The 16,505-nt window shown below is 47.8% G+C and overlaps 1 protein-coding gene across 1 annotated transcript in view; it reads left to right on the top strand.

Moving 5' to 3' along the window:
* ADGRD1 (adhesion G protein-coupled receptor D1) overlaps nt 1–16,505 on the top strand; it is a 124,676-nt gene that overhangs the window by 78,700 nt on the left and 29,471 nt on the right. Inside the window, exons 16-20 of the mRNA XM_036393616.2 lie at nt 2,924–3,027; nt 5,453–5,564; nt 10,584–10,737; nt 12,428–12,494; nt 13,440–13,506. Coding sequence (XP_036249509.2) covers nt 2,924–3,027; nt 5,453–5,564; nt 10,584–10,737; nt 12,428–12,494; nt 13,440–13,506 — 504 coding nt within the window. The remainder of the gene's footprint in view (nt 1–2,923; nt 3,028–5,452; nt 5,565–10,583; nt 10,738–12,427; nt 12,495–13,439; nt 13,507–16,505) is intronic.

The following is a 16,505-nucleotide window of genomic DNA, read 5'->3' as shown; positions in this document are numbered from 1 at the left end:
AGAACTGGGATTGTTCAGCCTGGGGAGGAGAAGGCTCCAGGCTGACCTAACTGTGGCCTTCCAGCACCTGAAGGTCCTGCAAGATGGAGAGGAACTGTTCACAGGAGCAGGCAGTGACAGGAAAGGGGGAGTGGCTTCAAAGGGAAGGTTTAGAGCAGACTTTGGGAAGGAATTCCTGGCTGGGAGGGTGGGCAGGCCCTGCATCCCTGGCAGTGCCCCAGGCCAGGCTGGACACTGGGGCTGGAGCACCTGGGACAGTGGGAGGGGTCCCTGCCATGGCAGGGGGGGCACTGGGGGGGCTCTGAGGTCCCTCCCAACCCAGGCCTTTCTGTGATTTTTGCCCATTTCCCCTGGCTTGCTCCTTGGACCTTCTGCATTTGTCAGTGACAGTAAGGGCACAGCACCCTTGAGATCTCTGCCAGTGCAGCACCAGCACAGAGCACTGTAAATCTGAGCTCTCTCTGAGCAGGGAAGCTCTCCAGGGAACATCTTCTGGCTTAAGGACTGCTGAGAAATACTGATTTCAGAGTGCCTTTACATCTGAAAAGCCTCCTCAGCTCCCCTCCTCCTTCTGCAGAATTGTGAGCCACCTGCAGCCAGGGAACAGGGTGGAGGCACCAGGAAATAAGGTCCATGCGTTTTGGACATGAATGTACCTGATGAGGAAATCACTTCTAAACTGCTCCATTTACCACACAGATCGTTCCTATTTCAGGAACATTCTGTGGGGAATGCCTGCACATGCCTTCTTTGGGGGATGAGGGATGACAGCATCTCTTTTGTAGGAATTATCTGGAGCTTTAAAGCTGTTCCAGTACACAGAACTCTTTTGTTTCTGTAATTGATGCTGTCCAGTCAGGGGAAAGAAATGTGTCTTTGGCTGGCAAAGAAAAAATACTCAAGAGCTGCATCATATTTCCTAGGAACAGTAACACCATAGCAACAGTTGTCTTTCAGTGCATCCCTTACAGGCTCTCAGATTGCTGAGCTCTTCTGCTGGAAACTCAGCACACGTGAGCTTGGCAGGTACTTACACTAAAAACCCACACTCACAACACATCTTTTTGTCTGTATTTATGTTTTCCCATGACCACATGGCACGTTATTTCACTCCTGTAAAAGGAATTTTAATGGGGAGTTTATTGGTAGAGCTGCTTCGGTTTGATAATCTCTGATGGAATACTTCATTTGGGTGGGAAGTTTTATTGTGTGTGTGGAAAATAATAGAAAATCCCAAGGAAAGGACTAGTTTTTATTAAATAAATGTGCTGTAAAAAAGTTTTGGAAAGATACCATTCCTTTTAGTATTTTGTTATAATCAATGATTTCTTTTCAGCTTGGAATTTAGTCAATAGTAAATTGAGATTGAAACAATAACACAGTATTTCAGGCATCATAATTAAAGCTTTTTGATTGAGTAATTTTTTTTCATTCAGTTTATGAAAATGTCAAGTTCTGTCCAAAATCAAGTCAGGAAAAATGTTTGAAAATTCTTCTAGGATGAGAAAGCTTTTTCCTGCCTTGCTCTGTTCTACTTATTACATATTAATACTGCCTGGCTCCCTTTGCTGGGTGTGGCTCTTTTGTCATTCTTTTATGAGAACTTGCATGGAAAGTTAAAACACATGCTGATTAATTGGAGTGGCCAAACCACCCTGTCCTTCTTGCATTGACTCTGTCCAGGTTTAGCACAGATCCTGGGGGAGAGCACCATGGGGTTACAGTTTAAAGGTTCCTAAAAATTGCATTACCTCCACAAGAGATGCCAACAGGCAGAAGCAGAGGCTGGGAGCAGAGCTTTGCCCTCCTGCTGCTGCTCGCACTGGGTCCGTGCTGGGGTTTCCATGCTGGAGTGTCAGCCCAGCTCCCTCAGCAGGCACTGCTGGCTCCATCCCTTGCACAGAACCAGTGATGGATCGGTCATTTCATGGCTGTGGATGGCTCTGGTGGGTGGGTTCTCTGGTTTGCTGGGTCTCCCTGCACGGTGGTGCTTGCACAGGGATGAGAATGACTGGGAGCATCACTGAGAGCATTGCTGCTGCATCCCTGGGAGCATTGCTGCAGTATCACTGGGGGCATCCCTGGGAGCATTGCTGGGCCCTGTGAGCTCCTGGGCTGAGCTGCCCAGGCTGCCCGAGCCCTGCAGCCACAGCAGGAACCGCTGCTGCTGAGGACCCAGGCTGTGACAGCAGGGCAGGGCTGGCAGTGCTCAGTGTGGCACCAGCTCACAGCTCTGTTCTGGTCTCTCTGTGTGTGCTCAGTGTGGCACCAGCTCACAGCTCTGCTCTGGTCTCTGTGTGTGACTCCAGCTCACAGCTCTGCTCTGGTCTCTCTGTGTGACACCAACTCTCAGCTCTGTTCTGGTCTCTGTGTGTGACTCCAGCTCACAGCTCTGCTCTGGTCTCTCTGTGTGACACCAACTCTCAGCTCTGTTCTGGTCTCTCTGTGTGTGCTCAGTGTGACACCAGCTCACAGCTCTCGTCTCTCTCTGTGTGACTCCAGCTCACAGCTCTGGTCTCTCTCTGTGTGACTCCAGCTCACAGCTCTGTTCTGGTGTCTCTGTGTGACTCCAGCTCACAGCTCTGCTCTCGTCTCTCTGTGTGACACCAGCTCACAGTTCTGCTCTGGTTTCTGTGTGTGACACCAGCTCACAGCTCTGGTCTCTCTCTGTGTGACTCCAGCTCACAGCTCTGCTCTGGTCTCTCTCTGTGTGACTCCAGCTCACAGCTCTGTTCTGGTCTCTGTGTGTGACTCCAGCTCACAGCTCTGTTCTGGTCTCTGTGTGTGACTCCAGCTCACAGCTCTGGTCTCTGTGTGTGACTCCAGCTCACAGCTCTGGTCTCTGTGTGACACCAACTCTCAGCTCTGGTCTCTCTCTGTGTGTGACTCCAGCTCACAGCCCTGTTCTCTCTCCTTGCTGCAGCTGACCAGAGAACACCAGGTGGCCCTCTCCTCCATCACTTACATCGGCTGTGCTCTGTCCATCTTCTGCCTGACGATCACCCTGGTCACGTTCGCCGTGCTGTCGTGAGTAATTTTTGCTTCATACCTGCTGAGCAGCCAGCACGCGGCAAGGCGAGCAGGATCCCTTCAGCTGCTCAGCATAAAACAAAGGCTATTAATTCTACAACCTTCCTTAATTAGATTCAGCACATGTATTTGTAACACTTGGTTGGTTATTTCTAAATTACTTTCATTTCCTCAAATGGGATGGTCTTTATATAGCAAGCCATTTTAATCTCGTGAGAGATTTTAATTTTTTTTTTAACTGTCCATGCTTTGCTATAGTTCAGGAACCTTGCAAAGAGCCTTGTAGGAGGCCTTGGTCGGGACTCCAGTACAAGGAGGGCAGGGACTGCAGGCCCACCCTCTCTGCCCCGCACATCTCTGGGTTGCTCAGAGTACACTGCCAGCACCTCCTGCTTTTCCACTGTCCTGTCTGTGAGGCAGGGTGTTCAGAAAGGAGTGCCCAGTAAGGAAGTCTCAGTCAGCACTGGCTGCCTGACTTTATTTTCACACAGCTCGTACACAATTACCTCATGCAGCCCACGTTGATGTTCGAGTGTCTCGCTGTTCTCCATCAGGCTGCTTTTCTGTGGTGCTTTAGTGGGGTGAAGGACACTGTAAGCAGTGTGGAATTCACTCCATGGCTCGTGGTTAGAAACCTCTGCACCTCCTGCCCAAAGCAGGGCAGCCCTGTGAGGGCTCTCTCTGCTGGGAAGGTTTCTGCCCCAGGGCACTCAGGACCTTTATTCCTATTTATGTTCCCCTAGTGACAAATGAGTTTGAGGCCCAGCTGGGCTTCATACAAACATTTCTGGAAAAAAGCTTTCATAAAGGTTTGTGTCTAAATAAGAAACAGAAAACCTGACTAAGGGTGAAGTAACTTGTCCAAGGCTGTGCAGCACTTTGGGAGTACAGCAAGGACTGGGGTTCTTGTCTCCTTTCACTCACTAAACCATATTCTTCTCACTTTAGAGTTTGATTCTTGTTTTCTTGTATTTTGGACATGCTGTTTAGAGGCCAGTTTCTAGGGAAAAGGACTAGCTGAATCTCACTAAACTGACTGCAATGCTTGTTTTTTCCAGACCCCGTATTATTTCCAAGTTTTGAGATTTTTGTTGGTCATACTTGGATTAAGAGCATAATGTGTGGCAAAATCCACTCTAAATAAGTCCAACATCTGCCTGTCTGCCATTGTGCTGTTGGCATGTTTAGGCTAAGGGGAATGATCTGCTCCATTTTAGTCTGAGGGCAAAATTGGATGTTAGGGTGTTTCGAAAGGAAAAAGAAGCAAAAGGAGGAGGTGTTGAGGTGTTGCTGCAGCAGGGCTGAAAACTCCTCAAGGAGCTGGAGGCAAACAAGACTTGGAAGAGAGCTTGGAGCCAGCTGACTGTCACAGGGTTAAGCACCCCACCTACATACAGCATCCTTCAAACTGCCAATTGAAAATAATTTGATTATCTTTTCACTGGAGAGCAGGGTCTCATTAAGCAGCTGAAGTGGAATTTTGCAATGTGGTGTTAGATGACTGTGACATAAGTGGAGAAGAATCTGGCAAGTTCTTTGCTTCTCCATGTCCTGGCCAGGGCAGCCCCTTCCCAGGGGGGCAGTGAGCCCTGCTCCCCTGGTGGGTGACACTGCCCAGCCTGTGGAGCTCCTCAGCACAGAGCCACTGGCACCAGGCAGAGCATCCTTGAGCTACGTTTTGGGATCTCAGTACTTCTTGTCCCCTCCCTCTTCATTCCCGCTCCATGGAGCGGTGCAGCAGGAGGGTGCATTGGAATAGGAACCTGTTATCACCAGCACTGTTTGTTTTTCAAAGAGAACAGAATTTAAGGCAAGCCTGGGATGTTCAGATCAATGTTTTTGTTTTCTGTTTCTTATTTTGGGATGAGAACAGAAACACGAGGTCAGCAGACTTCCAGGAAAGCCTGTTCTTGTCAGGTTTCCAGCTGGTTTTTGAAAAGCCAAGGGAGATACGTTCAAATGATGTTGAAACCACAGTCAGGTTCCTGTCAAGACAGGCACTGCCCATCTGTGTATGGAGCTATCGTTCTCAGAAGTTATATTTGTATAAATCAGAATTGGAACCAATGTCTTTCCCCATTCCCTCCTTTCCCAGAAAGGCAAATACCAACAAAATAAACCCAGGAGCTCTGGCGCAGAGTGGGCACAGGTTTGCTTTCTGTGGGGCGTGAGCTCCTTGTCAGCGCAGCACCCTCCAGGACCAAGCCCTTGCTGGTGCTCTGCCGCTGGCCGTCCCTTTGCCACGTGCAGGGCGCTGTGCTGTGCCAGCATAGAGGGGTGCTCTGCTCAGGCGCTGCCCAGGCTGCTGGCAGCAGAGCTCCCGAGGCCCCAGGGTCAGCCCAGCCGCAGCCGGAGCCAGCTGGGTGCCTGCTGCAGCGTGGGAGGCCCTGGGGCCGTGCTGAGGTGTTTCTGTGCCCCGCAGGTCCGTCAGCACCATCCGCAACCAGCGCTACCACATCCACGCCAACCTGTCGAGCGCCGTGCTGCTGGCCCAGGCCCTGCTGCTGGCCAGCTTCCAGCTCAGCCCCGCAACCGTGAGTCTCTGGGGTCCTCGGGGCAGCTCCAGGCTCTGCTGGGGCCGCGGGCACAGCCAGGGAAGGTTCTGCAGGGGAGGTCTGGCTTTAACAACGCGCCTTAGCCAAAACCGCCATCCTGCTGCAGGGGAAATGCTCAGGCTGGGCACCAGGGCTAAGCCATTAAACTGGCATCCAAAGCAGCCCAGTGAGAGCAAGACAAACAGGCCAAGCTAACTGCATCACAGACCAGTACAACCAATTTCTTTCCACTGTTAATTTTAAAAATGCAATTTAAAGTAACATGAGATGGAAAGTTCCACCTGAAAAACAGAAGCAAAACCTGATTTTACAATAAGCTTCCAGGGTGCTCTGTGTTTGTGCTGGTAAAAACTCAGCTAACCTTGTGACCAGCTGCTGCTCCACATTATTCAGAAGCAGCCAGTGGTTTCTATTACTGGGGGGTGGTGGTGGTGTTATTTTTTCTCAATAGAAGTAAATATGAGGTTTGCACATTGTTCATTTTGCCAATGCAACAACTACCTAAATTTATATTCAGCTCAAATGGGATCCCTTGAATTTCTGCTATGCTTATAAATAACTGTAATGCCTGGTTTGCACAGGCAGTCATTACCTGAGGACCTAAAAGCACTTTGGAAAACTAAGTTCATATTCTTTTGCTGTTTAACATTCGGGTGGGTCCTGAATGAGTCATGCAATGTGCAAGGGAGAAAATGAGAGGGGATGGTTTAGAAGGAAAATGAAATGGAGACGTTGGAGAGCAGCAAAAGATGAAACTGAAGACAGTAGAAACCGGGCATGAAAATAATCCTCTTTAGGTAGAGAGCTAAAACCCCATTGAAAGGACATGGGCTCGAGGGCAATGGAAGGTTCACCCAGCATGACAGGCTCAGGTATTCTCACAGGGCTTTCTTTTTCACCCATCCCAAATTGTCAGACAATTCGGCTGAGTCGCTTCAGACGGTGTGTGACAGCCTCTTTAGAGCTGAGCAAGGCCAGCAGGGCCTCAGCCTGTTCTGGTGTGCAGCTCCAGCTGTGACCAGCTGTGCGCTGGGGGAGCCGCATTCTCCAGGGACCAGCCCCGGAGCCACCCACGTTCATAACCTGCCTTGGGCACACTCAGGTCCTGCTTGCTTAGTCCAGCTTGGGAAGCTCTCACGCAGACTCAGGCTGCAGTTTAGTAGGTGCAGATTTCCCCCTAAACCTGTCCCAAACCTGCTTTGGTGAAGTTGGGATGGCAGCACCAGGAAGCGAGAGCTGTTTTACACCCCAGGCTTTGGGAAATAAAATGCTTCACAGAATCTGTGGATTTTTTAGCCCTGCCTCCTCTATAAGAGCTGTAATTGTTTGGGATAACTCTGTAAAGATCTGAAAGTTGACAGACCTGATGTAAATACTGTCTGCTGGGCTTTTATTTTTATGCTTTGTCCTCTTGGAATCCGGGGGGTTGTGATTCATCCTTTTATTGGTCTCCTGTCGTTACCCACTCCTGACTAGCTTTGAGAGCAGCCTAAATACCTTTAATTGCAGCTGTAATTGAGCTGCTGAGCAGCGGTTTCCAGAGAGGGAGGCAGTGTTTGCACTAGCAGGGTCAGTCTGTAACCTCTGCAGGGCTGCTGAGTGGGGCTGAGCTGTTCTGGGTGCCCTGCAGGACCCTCTGTGTCCCCCTGCCCGAGGCTGGCATCGCCCCTTGCCCTGAGCCTGCCCATCCTTTCCCATCTCTGCCTCTGGGGACGTTGCAGTTTTGATTGCAGATATGGCACACAGCATTCCCTGCTATTTTCAGATGCGTTATTTAATGATTTACAATTCATTCTGCAGCAATTTTTCTTTTGTAGAATAACAGTGGATTTTTTTTTTCTTTTGTAGAATAATAATGATTTTTAACCATAAAGCTCCATCGTCACAAACAGGACTTTAATCTTTCAAGTACACCTAATTTATTCATTTATTTATAAAAAGCTGGTCATTGACACCTATCATCAATAGTCAACTGATCATGGAAGGCAATTCTTCCCAAAATCAGGATGTCTTTTTGTGTCTTTATATTACTGAGACACAGGAAAATGAAAATTGAAGTATAAGGTGTTAGCCAGCACTGGGCTTTTTCCAGCACAACCAGGAAAACCTAATGTCTCTACTATCTGCAGTTCTGGGTATTTGTCTCTTTCTCACTCAATGCTCCTGCCTGGAATTGCTGGAAACATCCAAAAGGAGAGGTGAAACAAGCTGCTTTTGTTTGTGATATAGCTGTAAAATTACCGATCTGTTTTAAGACTGTCCTCAGGAATAAATGACAAAGATTGTCTGGCCCTTCTGAAAGCCTGCTTTACCTTCTCATCAGAAATAGCAGGACAGACCTTGCTGCTGGCTGGGCTGCTTTCTCTATTTCCACAGACCCTCCAGCTGTCAACCCTAAGAGTAGCAGGAAAATACCTGCCTTTTTACAGGTATTCTGCCAAAAGTGGGTGTTTCACATGGTGCAGCATGGGAGACCTGCTTGGGTTTAGTGTGTGAAGACTCAGCTTCTCAGTGCTTTTACAGAAGGCAATTTTGCCATGTAAGAGTAACTGCTGAGCAATAATTAGGGCAGAAACCCCAACCGGAATGAGCAGCAAGTTTGGTATGGATTTTATGTAAAAATCTGCAGCTAGGTATTATACAAAATTCTATGCAGACCAGCCTCCTGCTACTTCCCTGTGTGCCATTTTTCTGCTGCTTTGTGATTCATATTGTTTGGCTACTCTAAAGCTGGAAAATATCCATTTGACAGAACTAGCCTGTACGTCAGCTTTATGTTGCATTTAGATTTTTGTGGACCAATCTTCTGGTAGAAATCAAAAGGCATTAAAGTGGATTTTATAGCCTTATGATAAAATTAACTGGAAAGGCTCTTACAGCTTTTGTCAATAAGCTAATCTGGTTTAATAATATGTCACTGAACTTTGTGAAATACTAAACCACATACAGACCTCACTTACACAAATTAACCCCAAACTTATTGCTTTTGAACACAGGTAGTCCCATTGGATTTGCATTAGAATGTCCTTGCACTGGGCCAAGTGAGCCTGGGCAGGAAAGCCTCCATTTTCATTGCTCTACCAAGCCCCAACATTTTAATTTTCACTGGAGTACAAAATCCCAAATCATCAGCATAAAGAATAAAATGGCAGCCCAGCCCAGCAGGGCTCACACCGCAGAGGGAACGAACCATTAACAGCTGAGGCAGCAAACTGGTTCCTACTGGTGGAGCTCCCCCAGCACAGCCTGGAGCCCTCCTGGGGCTGAGGGAGGCAAAAGCCTTCCCTGCCCTGGGCTGGGGACAAGCAGCCACTGGGGATGCTGCAGGGGCCACAGGGGGATGGCACAGGGGGATGGCACAGGGAGATGGCACAGGGGGATGGCACAGCTGCAGGGCACAGGGGGATGGCACAGGGGGATGGCACAGCTGCAGGGCACAGGGGGATGGCACAGGGGGATGGCACAGCTGCAGGGCACAGGGGGATGGCACAGCTGCAGGGCACAGGGCAGGGGGCACAGGGGGATGGCACAGCTGCAGGGCACAGGGGGATGGCACAGGGCAGGGCACAGGGGGATGGCACAGGGCAGGGGGCACAGAGGGATGGCACAGAGGGATGGCACAGGGCAGGGCACAGGACAGGGCACAGGGGGATGGCACAGGGCAGGGCACAGGGCAGGGCACAGTGTCCATCCCAGCAGCCTGCCACACACAGGGCAGGGCTGGGGAGCTGAGCTGGGGCAGAGCAAACCAGGTCCTCCCATGGGGCATCACCGTGGGGACATCACCGTGGGGACATCACCCTGGGGACATCACCCTGGGGACATCATCATGGGGACATCACCGTGGGGACATCACCCTGGGGACATCATCATGGGGACATCATCATGGGGACATCCTGCAGTCACGTCTGCTCTGTCCCTCAGTGATGGGCACAGCCACCCTGCTGAGACCTCCTCGAGAGAGGGAGTGAGGAAGGGGAAGGGAAAAGCAGAGAGTGAGGAAGGGGAAGGGAAAAGCAGAGAGTGAGGAAGGGGAAGGGAAAAGCAGAGAGTGAGGAAGGGGAAGGGAAAAGCAGAGAGTGAGGAAGGGGAAGGGAAAAGCAGAGAGTGAGGAAGGGGAAGGGAAAAGCAGAGGGGAAGGGAAAAGCAGAGAGTGAGGAAGGGGAAGGGAAAAGCAGAGAGTGAGGAAGGGGAAGGGAAAAGCAGAGAGTGAGGAAAGGAAAGGGAAAAGCAGAGAGTGAGGAAGGGGAAGGGAAAAGCAGAGAGTGAGGAAAGGAAAGGGAAAAGCAGAGAGTGAGGAAAGGAAAGGGAAAAGCAGAGAGTGAGGAAGGGGAAGGGAAAAGCAGAGAGTGAGGAAGGCGAAGGGAAAAGCAGAGAGTGAGGAAAGGAAAGGGAAAAGCAGAGAGTGAGGAAGGGGAAGGGAAAAGCAGAGAGTGAGGAAGGGGAAGGGAGTGAGTGAGGAAAGGCCAGTGGGGAGCCCCTGAGGCTGGGAAGAAGAAAGGATTCCATTCTCCTGTTTTTAAGGCTGATCAAGCAGAGGCTTAGAGAAAAATTGAAGATGTCTGAGAGGAGCACCTGAAGGAGAAGCGGGGAGCAGGGAACAGGACAACACTTGTACCCCGCTTCTCTGGCTCCTGTATTTACTGCAGGCTCACAACCAGATGCAGACACTCAGTTTTGATTCTCTAAATATTTTGTAGACTTTATTGGGAGTGTTGCTCCTACTGTTATAAATAAATAACACATTTGGATTTCCACACCACATTTGACAATGTTGTTAGGGGTTTTTTATTATTTTTTTAAAGGTAAAAGGATTTGTTACTCTGAAGCTATCTGAAAATGCAGTAGAAAAATGAAATTGTCTATTGCTTTCTAAGACAGTTTTACTCCAGTGATTTAGCATTTAGCCTGTAAATGTCTATAGAAGTTAAAAAAAATAGAAAACTGATGTGACTGTATCACAAAGAACTAATGTATTCATCTTTACTCCTAATTTAGCTGCCGTGCAAGATCTTGGCCATTCTCCTTCATTTTTTCTTCCTGAGTGCGTTTGCATGGATGCTGGTGGAAGGATTTCATCTTTACAGCATGGTGATCAAAGTATTTGGGTCAGAAGAAAGCAAGCACTTATATTATTATGGAATTGGATGGGGTAAGCATTTAGTAGCTGCTTACTTTAAGTCTCCTCACTATAGGACAAGATTATATTCAGAAGCATATTTGAAATTGTCATCTTATGATCACAGTTTGCCTTACTGAGAGCAGGTCTGTTGGATGAGAAAAGGCATAATTCTGACTGCAATCACTTCAAAAGGTGCAGTCCTTGAGCCAGCTCCAGTGCAGGGAATGCCACAACCTCTGCAGCCAGACCTTGATTGTCCCATCAGTGGCAGCACCGAGGGAGGGAGGGAGGCCTCACCTCACTGCTGTGCTCTTTCTGTGGTTCTAACTCACACCAGTGCTTATTCCATCTGCAGCCTGCAGAGTCATGTGTGAAAAACAGGCACAGAAGTGTCAGGAGACCTCATGGGTTGGTGCTTTGCTGTAGCAAAGATTTCTAGGCCTGCCATTTGCAGGTGACAGAGTCTGTGGTGCTGGATGTTCTCCCACTTCAGCCACTTTCCTCTCCTGCAGAAACTGCCACAGAGTGAAGACTTTGTTCTGAGCTGTCAAATGACATCAATTCCATAATTTCCTGGTTTTTGTTGCCCAGATCTGATGTAACACATCAGAAGAAAATCATAGAAAATGAACTTCCCAATATAAATTGGGAGAATATACTCATCCCCATCAAGCAAATAGATCTTTTCATCATTGGAAGGAAATACACTTTCTGTTGTGTCTAATGCTTCCTCTTTCTCAATAAATGGCATACTTAGCCTTTTAGAATGAATGTCCTAAAATTGGTTTGAATTATATACCACTGAGTTTCTACAGCCTGGTTTTTTGTATTCTTTGGGGTTTTTTCTTGTATAGAAGACACAGAAGCTTTCAAAATACAATGCTTCTTAACTACTGAGGATACCCCATATTTATAAACATAGCTTCATATAAATATATAAATATATAAATATTCATAAGTGTCCTTCTAGCTGCAGTTATTAAAGAATGAAAATACTTCTTCCAAAAATTATACTTCTGACAGTACTGGAAAACTTTACACAATTTGTGAGGATGATAGTGGTAAAATTAAGCAGAAATTGCCTGTCAGAGGATTTTGTAAAACCCTCATGCAGAAAACCTAAAGAATTAAAAAGAAAATTGATACTTTAAGCTATCTAATACTCTGTCTGGGACCTGTTTATTAAATTCTGTAAGATGATCAAAGCTCAAACCTTCACATTTTATTAAATCATACAGGAATTAGCAAGCAATCATTTAATATTTGAAGGGATGGGTTTCACTGCATTCAGAACTGCTGGCAATAGACCCCTTGCCTCCTCTCCAGTTCCTGGCCTGGAATGAAGTGGCACAACAGGACCTGGCAGTGGTTAAAGTGGTTTAAATAAGGCTGATTCTGCTTCACGTGTAGCACTGCTTGGAGAGCAAGAGCAGCAAGTCCATAAAGCAAAGCCAGGCTTAAACAGGCCTGTGGTTCCCAGGGACATTAGCACTGATCCAGTTTAACAGTTAAACTAGTACTGTATTAAAAAGTCATTTTGTCTGACATCAGTTAATTAATGTTGGATTAAACAGCTGCAGGGGGATCTCAAGTTAGACTGAATTTGAAAGTGGCTCCGAGCGGTTCATACAAAATTTAGCAGAACCTGCAGGGCTCACTGGAAGATGTACTTTCATTGCTAATAATGCCTCTGGATCTGCCTTTCCCTGCCCTGCTGCAGGCTGCCCACTGGTGATCTGTGTCATTTCTGCCACCTCGTCCCTGGACAGCTATGGAGAAAGTGGCAAGTGAGTATGAAAATCCCCTCGCTGCAGGTGCCATGGGGGTGAAAGCCTGGTGGGGAGGAAACCTGTAAATGTGTTAACTGGGCTGTGGTGCTGCAGGATCCCCCCGAGGAGCAGCAGAGAGAGGCTGCAAGAGGATGACTTGTGTAGAGATGTTGTTAAACACAAAGCCTCATGTCTGGTTTTCACAGAGATGATGCACAAAAAGCTCCTGAGATCTTCTCCTGCTTTTCACTGAAGAGCTCCTCAGTGAGCTCCCTGCGCAGGGGGAGAAGCTTGCACCAAGATGAGAGTAATCATTGATTAAAGATATTCAGCCTTCCAAAGAAAACCGCAGTTACACACCTGAAATCTGGAATGGATAATGTCCAAAACGTTGAAAATTAATTTCCTTTCTAATTTAGGAAAAGAAGAGCAAAATTATCCAAAAGAGCACCATAGGATTTAATCCTAAAATAATTTTACAGGTGGCAAAGTGGTTCATCTCTTCAGAGCTGTAGGAGGGGCCTGACTGTGTTTGCCAGCCCCTTCCCCACCACCAGCCAGGGGAGGGCTGCAATTTGCCTCTGGCTGCAATGAGAGAAATTCACTGCAGTGAGACATTTCAGAGTGCTCCAGCCCTGAAACAGCCTGTGGCCGAGGACACCAGAGCAGCAAATTGCAAATAAAACATTTCCTCTCCTGGCAGCTTTGCAGTGCTGTGAGGGTGGGCTGGGGCAGAGGGGTGGCACTGACTGCGTGACAAACCCAAGTGAGATCCCACCTTGGGCCCCCCGTGTCAGGGAGAAGGAGCCTTGTCCTCATGGGCTACCATTCCCTTGCTTTCAAAATTCATCCCCTTCTTGCACTCTCTTTTGGTTGTTTTATAAGTTGGGTTTTTTTTAATTGATAACATTACTGATTAAATGCCTGTGTGTTTCCTCTGGAACATCTCTGATCTCCCTGCAGCTGCTGGCTCTCCCTGGAGGACGGAGCAATCTGGGCTTTTGTGGCACCAGCCATGTTTGTCATTCTGGTAGGTACAAGCACAGCTTGCAGGGCTCGGGCAGGGCAGCTGGGCTGGGCAGGGCTGTGAGGGGGGTTTGGGTTCAGGCAAGGCTGCCCAGGTGAGTTTGGGCTCAGGTAAGGCTGCCCAGGTGAGTTTGGGTTCAGGCAAGGCTGCCCAGGTGAGTTTGCAGGGCTCAGGCAGGGCATGTTGGCTGGATAGGGCTGTGAGGTGGGTTTGGGTTCAGGTAAGGCTGCCCAGGTGAGTTTGGGCTCAGGTAAGGCTGCCCAGGTGAGTTTGCAGGGCTCAGGCAGGGCATGTTGGCTGGATAGGGCTGTGAGGTGGGTTTGGGTTCAGGTAAGGCTGCCCAGGTGAGTTTCTGGGTCCAGCTCTGATGAGCTGCCCCTTCCCAGGGGTGCAGGGTCACAGCTGCAGTGTTTGGGCACACAAACACTCCACGGCAGGTGGTGAATGGTGCTCACGTGTTCAATTGCAGGGAGTTGTAGCTGTGCTCGTTCCAGGGGTCAGGAGTGTTTGCAGAGAACCTGTGCCAGGTCAGCACCTCAGTTTGCATTCCAAGGTGTGTAGATACAGATGATTGGAGAGCAATTAAAATAATCTAATATTCAAGTGTCCCCTCCTCACATTAGCATTGCTTTCTGGCCGTTGCTCAGCACCAAAGGAGGGAGTGGATGCTGTCAGTGACACCAAACCTTCCCAGGCTGCTGCCCGAGGGTGGTGGTCACCCAAACACACCAGGCAGTGAGATGCTCATCACCTGAGCCAGCACAGCCTCTTGCAATCTGCATGTGCAGCTGCTTGGCAGGGAAAGCAAGAGGTTAACTGGCTCTGACTTAGGATATCTAACATTTGTGCAGCTCAAATGATGTTCTTGTAGGGATGCAAATACTTTCAGAAAGACAAAGAGTGAGCTCACAAGGTTGATCCACGTAGAGCAATTTGTTAGATTGTCTAAACCCAGCTCTGCCCAAAATAGCAGCAAGAGAGCTGACAAATTACCTCTCTGGGCATTGGAAATTCCAGCTGAAAAATGTGTTGGTGCCTATAGGGAAATAGCAGGGCTAAACACTATCTGGTGTGTGTGCATGTGTGCCTGTGTTCTTTAAATAACAAATTAGCCACCAGCTGCATAAACTAGCATTTAAGTCTGAAAATACTTCTCAAAAAGCAGTTTTTGACTAGTTCAATCAGCAGTGTCTCTGCCAAGAAAGAGGATTATGCTGTGAGGAAAACAGGGGATTGCTCCTTTCACTCTCCAGGGACCAGGCAGACACAGTCCATCCACATTTATCCTGCCCAGCCTCACGGGCAGCCCAGACCTCACGGAGCCCAAAGCAGAAGGATGTGGAGGGGCTGTGACTGGGGAGGAACACTCACACACTCTTGTCTAGGCAGTAATTCACAGAACCTCCCAGCCCTACACAGATTCCTTTACCAAATACGCTCTTTCCTTGGGGTTTGAGTCAAGGGCTACGATGAAGGAAATAGCTCCTTCTATGTGTAGGTCTTTTGGCTTCTCCATACATCTTAGGGATTTGAGATCACTGTCCCCCACACCCCAAACCACAGCACACAAGCCTCTGCATCATCCCCTTAAAGCAGCTGCACCAAAAGCCCTTGCAGTTCATTTGCAAACCAAACTGAGCTCAGCCCAAGAGGCCTGGGACGTGTCTTCAGTCAAGGGGGGAAAATCCCGACTTGACAAAGTACCTGAATTTTTGACAGAAGACATCAAAACTTGTGGCAGAAGGTTTGTTTGTCATCAGCCACCTGCTGCCTTGGTGTGTTTCCCTGGATGGGGCAGAACTCAGGGAGTTCTGTGTGCCTGGAGCAGAGGCTGGGCTGCAGGGCCAGGGCCTCTCTGTTCTGTCCCTGTTTTTTGTATTTTCCTGGTGCTGCAGTTCGAGTGAGAGTTGGCAATGCTGAGTACACCACAGAAATGGCTTTCTCAAATGTGCTCATTACCACCTCAAAGGATTTACACAGGTTATTTACAAAATATGATTCGGTGGCAATAGGGAAAATGGTCCCAAGAGCATTGAATTTCACCTCTTATCTCTTAAAGCTGATTGAGCAGCAGGCACACTTGAGGAGCTGGCAGTTCCACAGGATGGCCCCTGGATAAACTCAAGAGCCATGGCAAAAATGAACTATTGCAGATATGCTCTGATTCTACAGCACGTGATGATCGGCCCTTAGAAATCTAAAATAAAAAAGGGGTCAGAAGATTTGGAAAAAAACCCAAGAAAATCATTATAATCAAATTAAAACATGTTTAATTCACCCTCTCGTCCTCAGAGTTAGACTATTTATGTCAAAGTAGAGGATGATTATTGAGTTTTAACTGAGGAACAGCACTTCTTTTGAAGTGTTCTCTTTCTTTTTGTTCTGTAGTTCAGGATAGTTTTTGATCTACCCTTGTTCTTGATGCTTTGTAGCTCATGTGCAACTTTGGACAGGAAGGGGGAAAAATGTCTTTCACCTTCACATTGCCTACCTTTTTATTTCTTTAAACCCAAGGTCTTTGCACAGCAACACAGTCTTTGCCACATTTCCTTTAAGAGATAAAGATTTCCTTCTTCCTTCACCTGTGACTCCAGCACAAACTTTCCTTTGTTGACCATTTTCAGTGTTAGTCTTTTCAAGATTTCCTGCTTTTCTCTTGGGAATTCTTTTCATTTTATTGATATTTCTGCTGGACCTGACATCAAAAAGAGCAGAGCCTTTGAAGAGCAGAGCTCAGATTTACCATATTTTTCTCATTGCTCCTTTAAAATGGTCTGGTACCCAAGATTGACTGATCTACAGTCAGGATATTGATCTACAGTCAGGGTATTTATTGATTTACAATCAGGGTATATATTGATTTTCAGTCAGGGTACTGATTTACAGTCAGGGCACTGATTTACAGTCAGGGTATTGATTGACAGAGTATTGATTGACAATCAGGGTATTGATTTACAATCAGGGTACTGATTTACAGTCAGGGTATTGATCTACAATCAGGG

The sequence above is a fragment of the Molothrus ater genome, chromosome 18 (genome assembly GCF_012460135.2).
Source record: "Molothrus ater isolate BHLD 08-10-18 breed brown headed cowbird chromosome 18, BPBGC_Mater_1.1, whole genome shotgun sequence".
NCBI classification, from domain to species: Eukaryota; Metazoa; Chordata; class Aves; order Passeriformes; family Icteridae; genus Molothrus; species Molothrus ater.
This window is presented reverse-complemented; position numbering and strand designations above follow the sequence as displayed.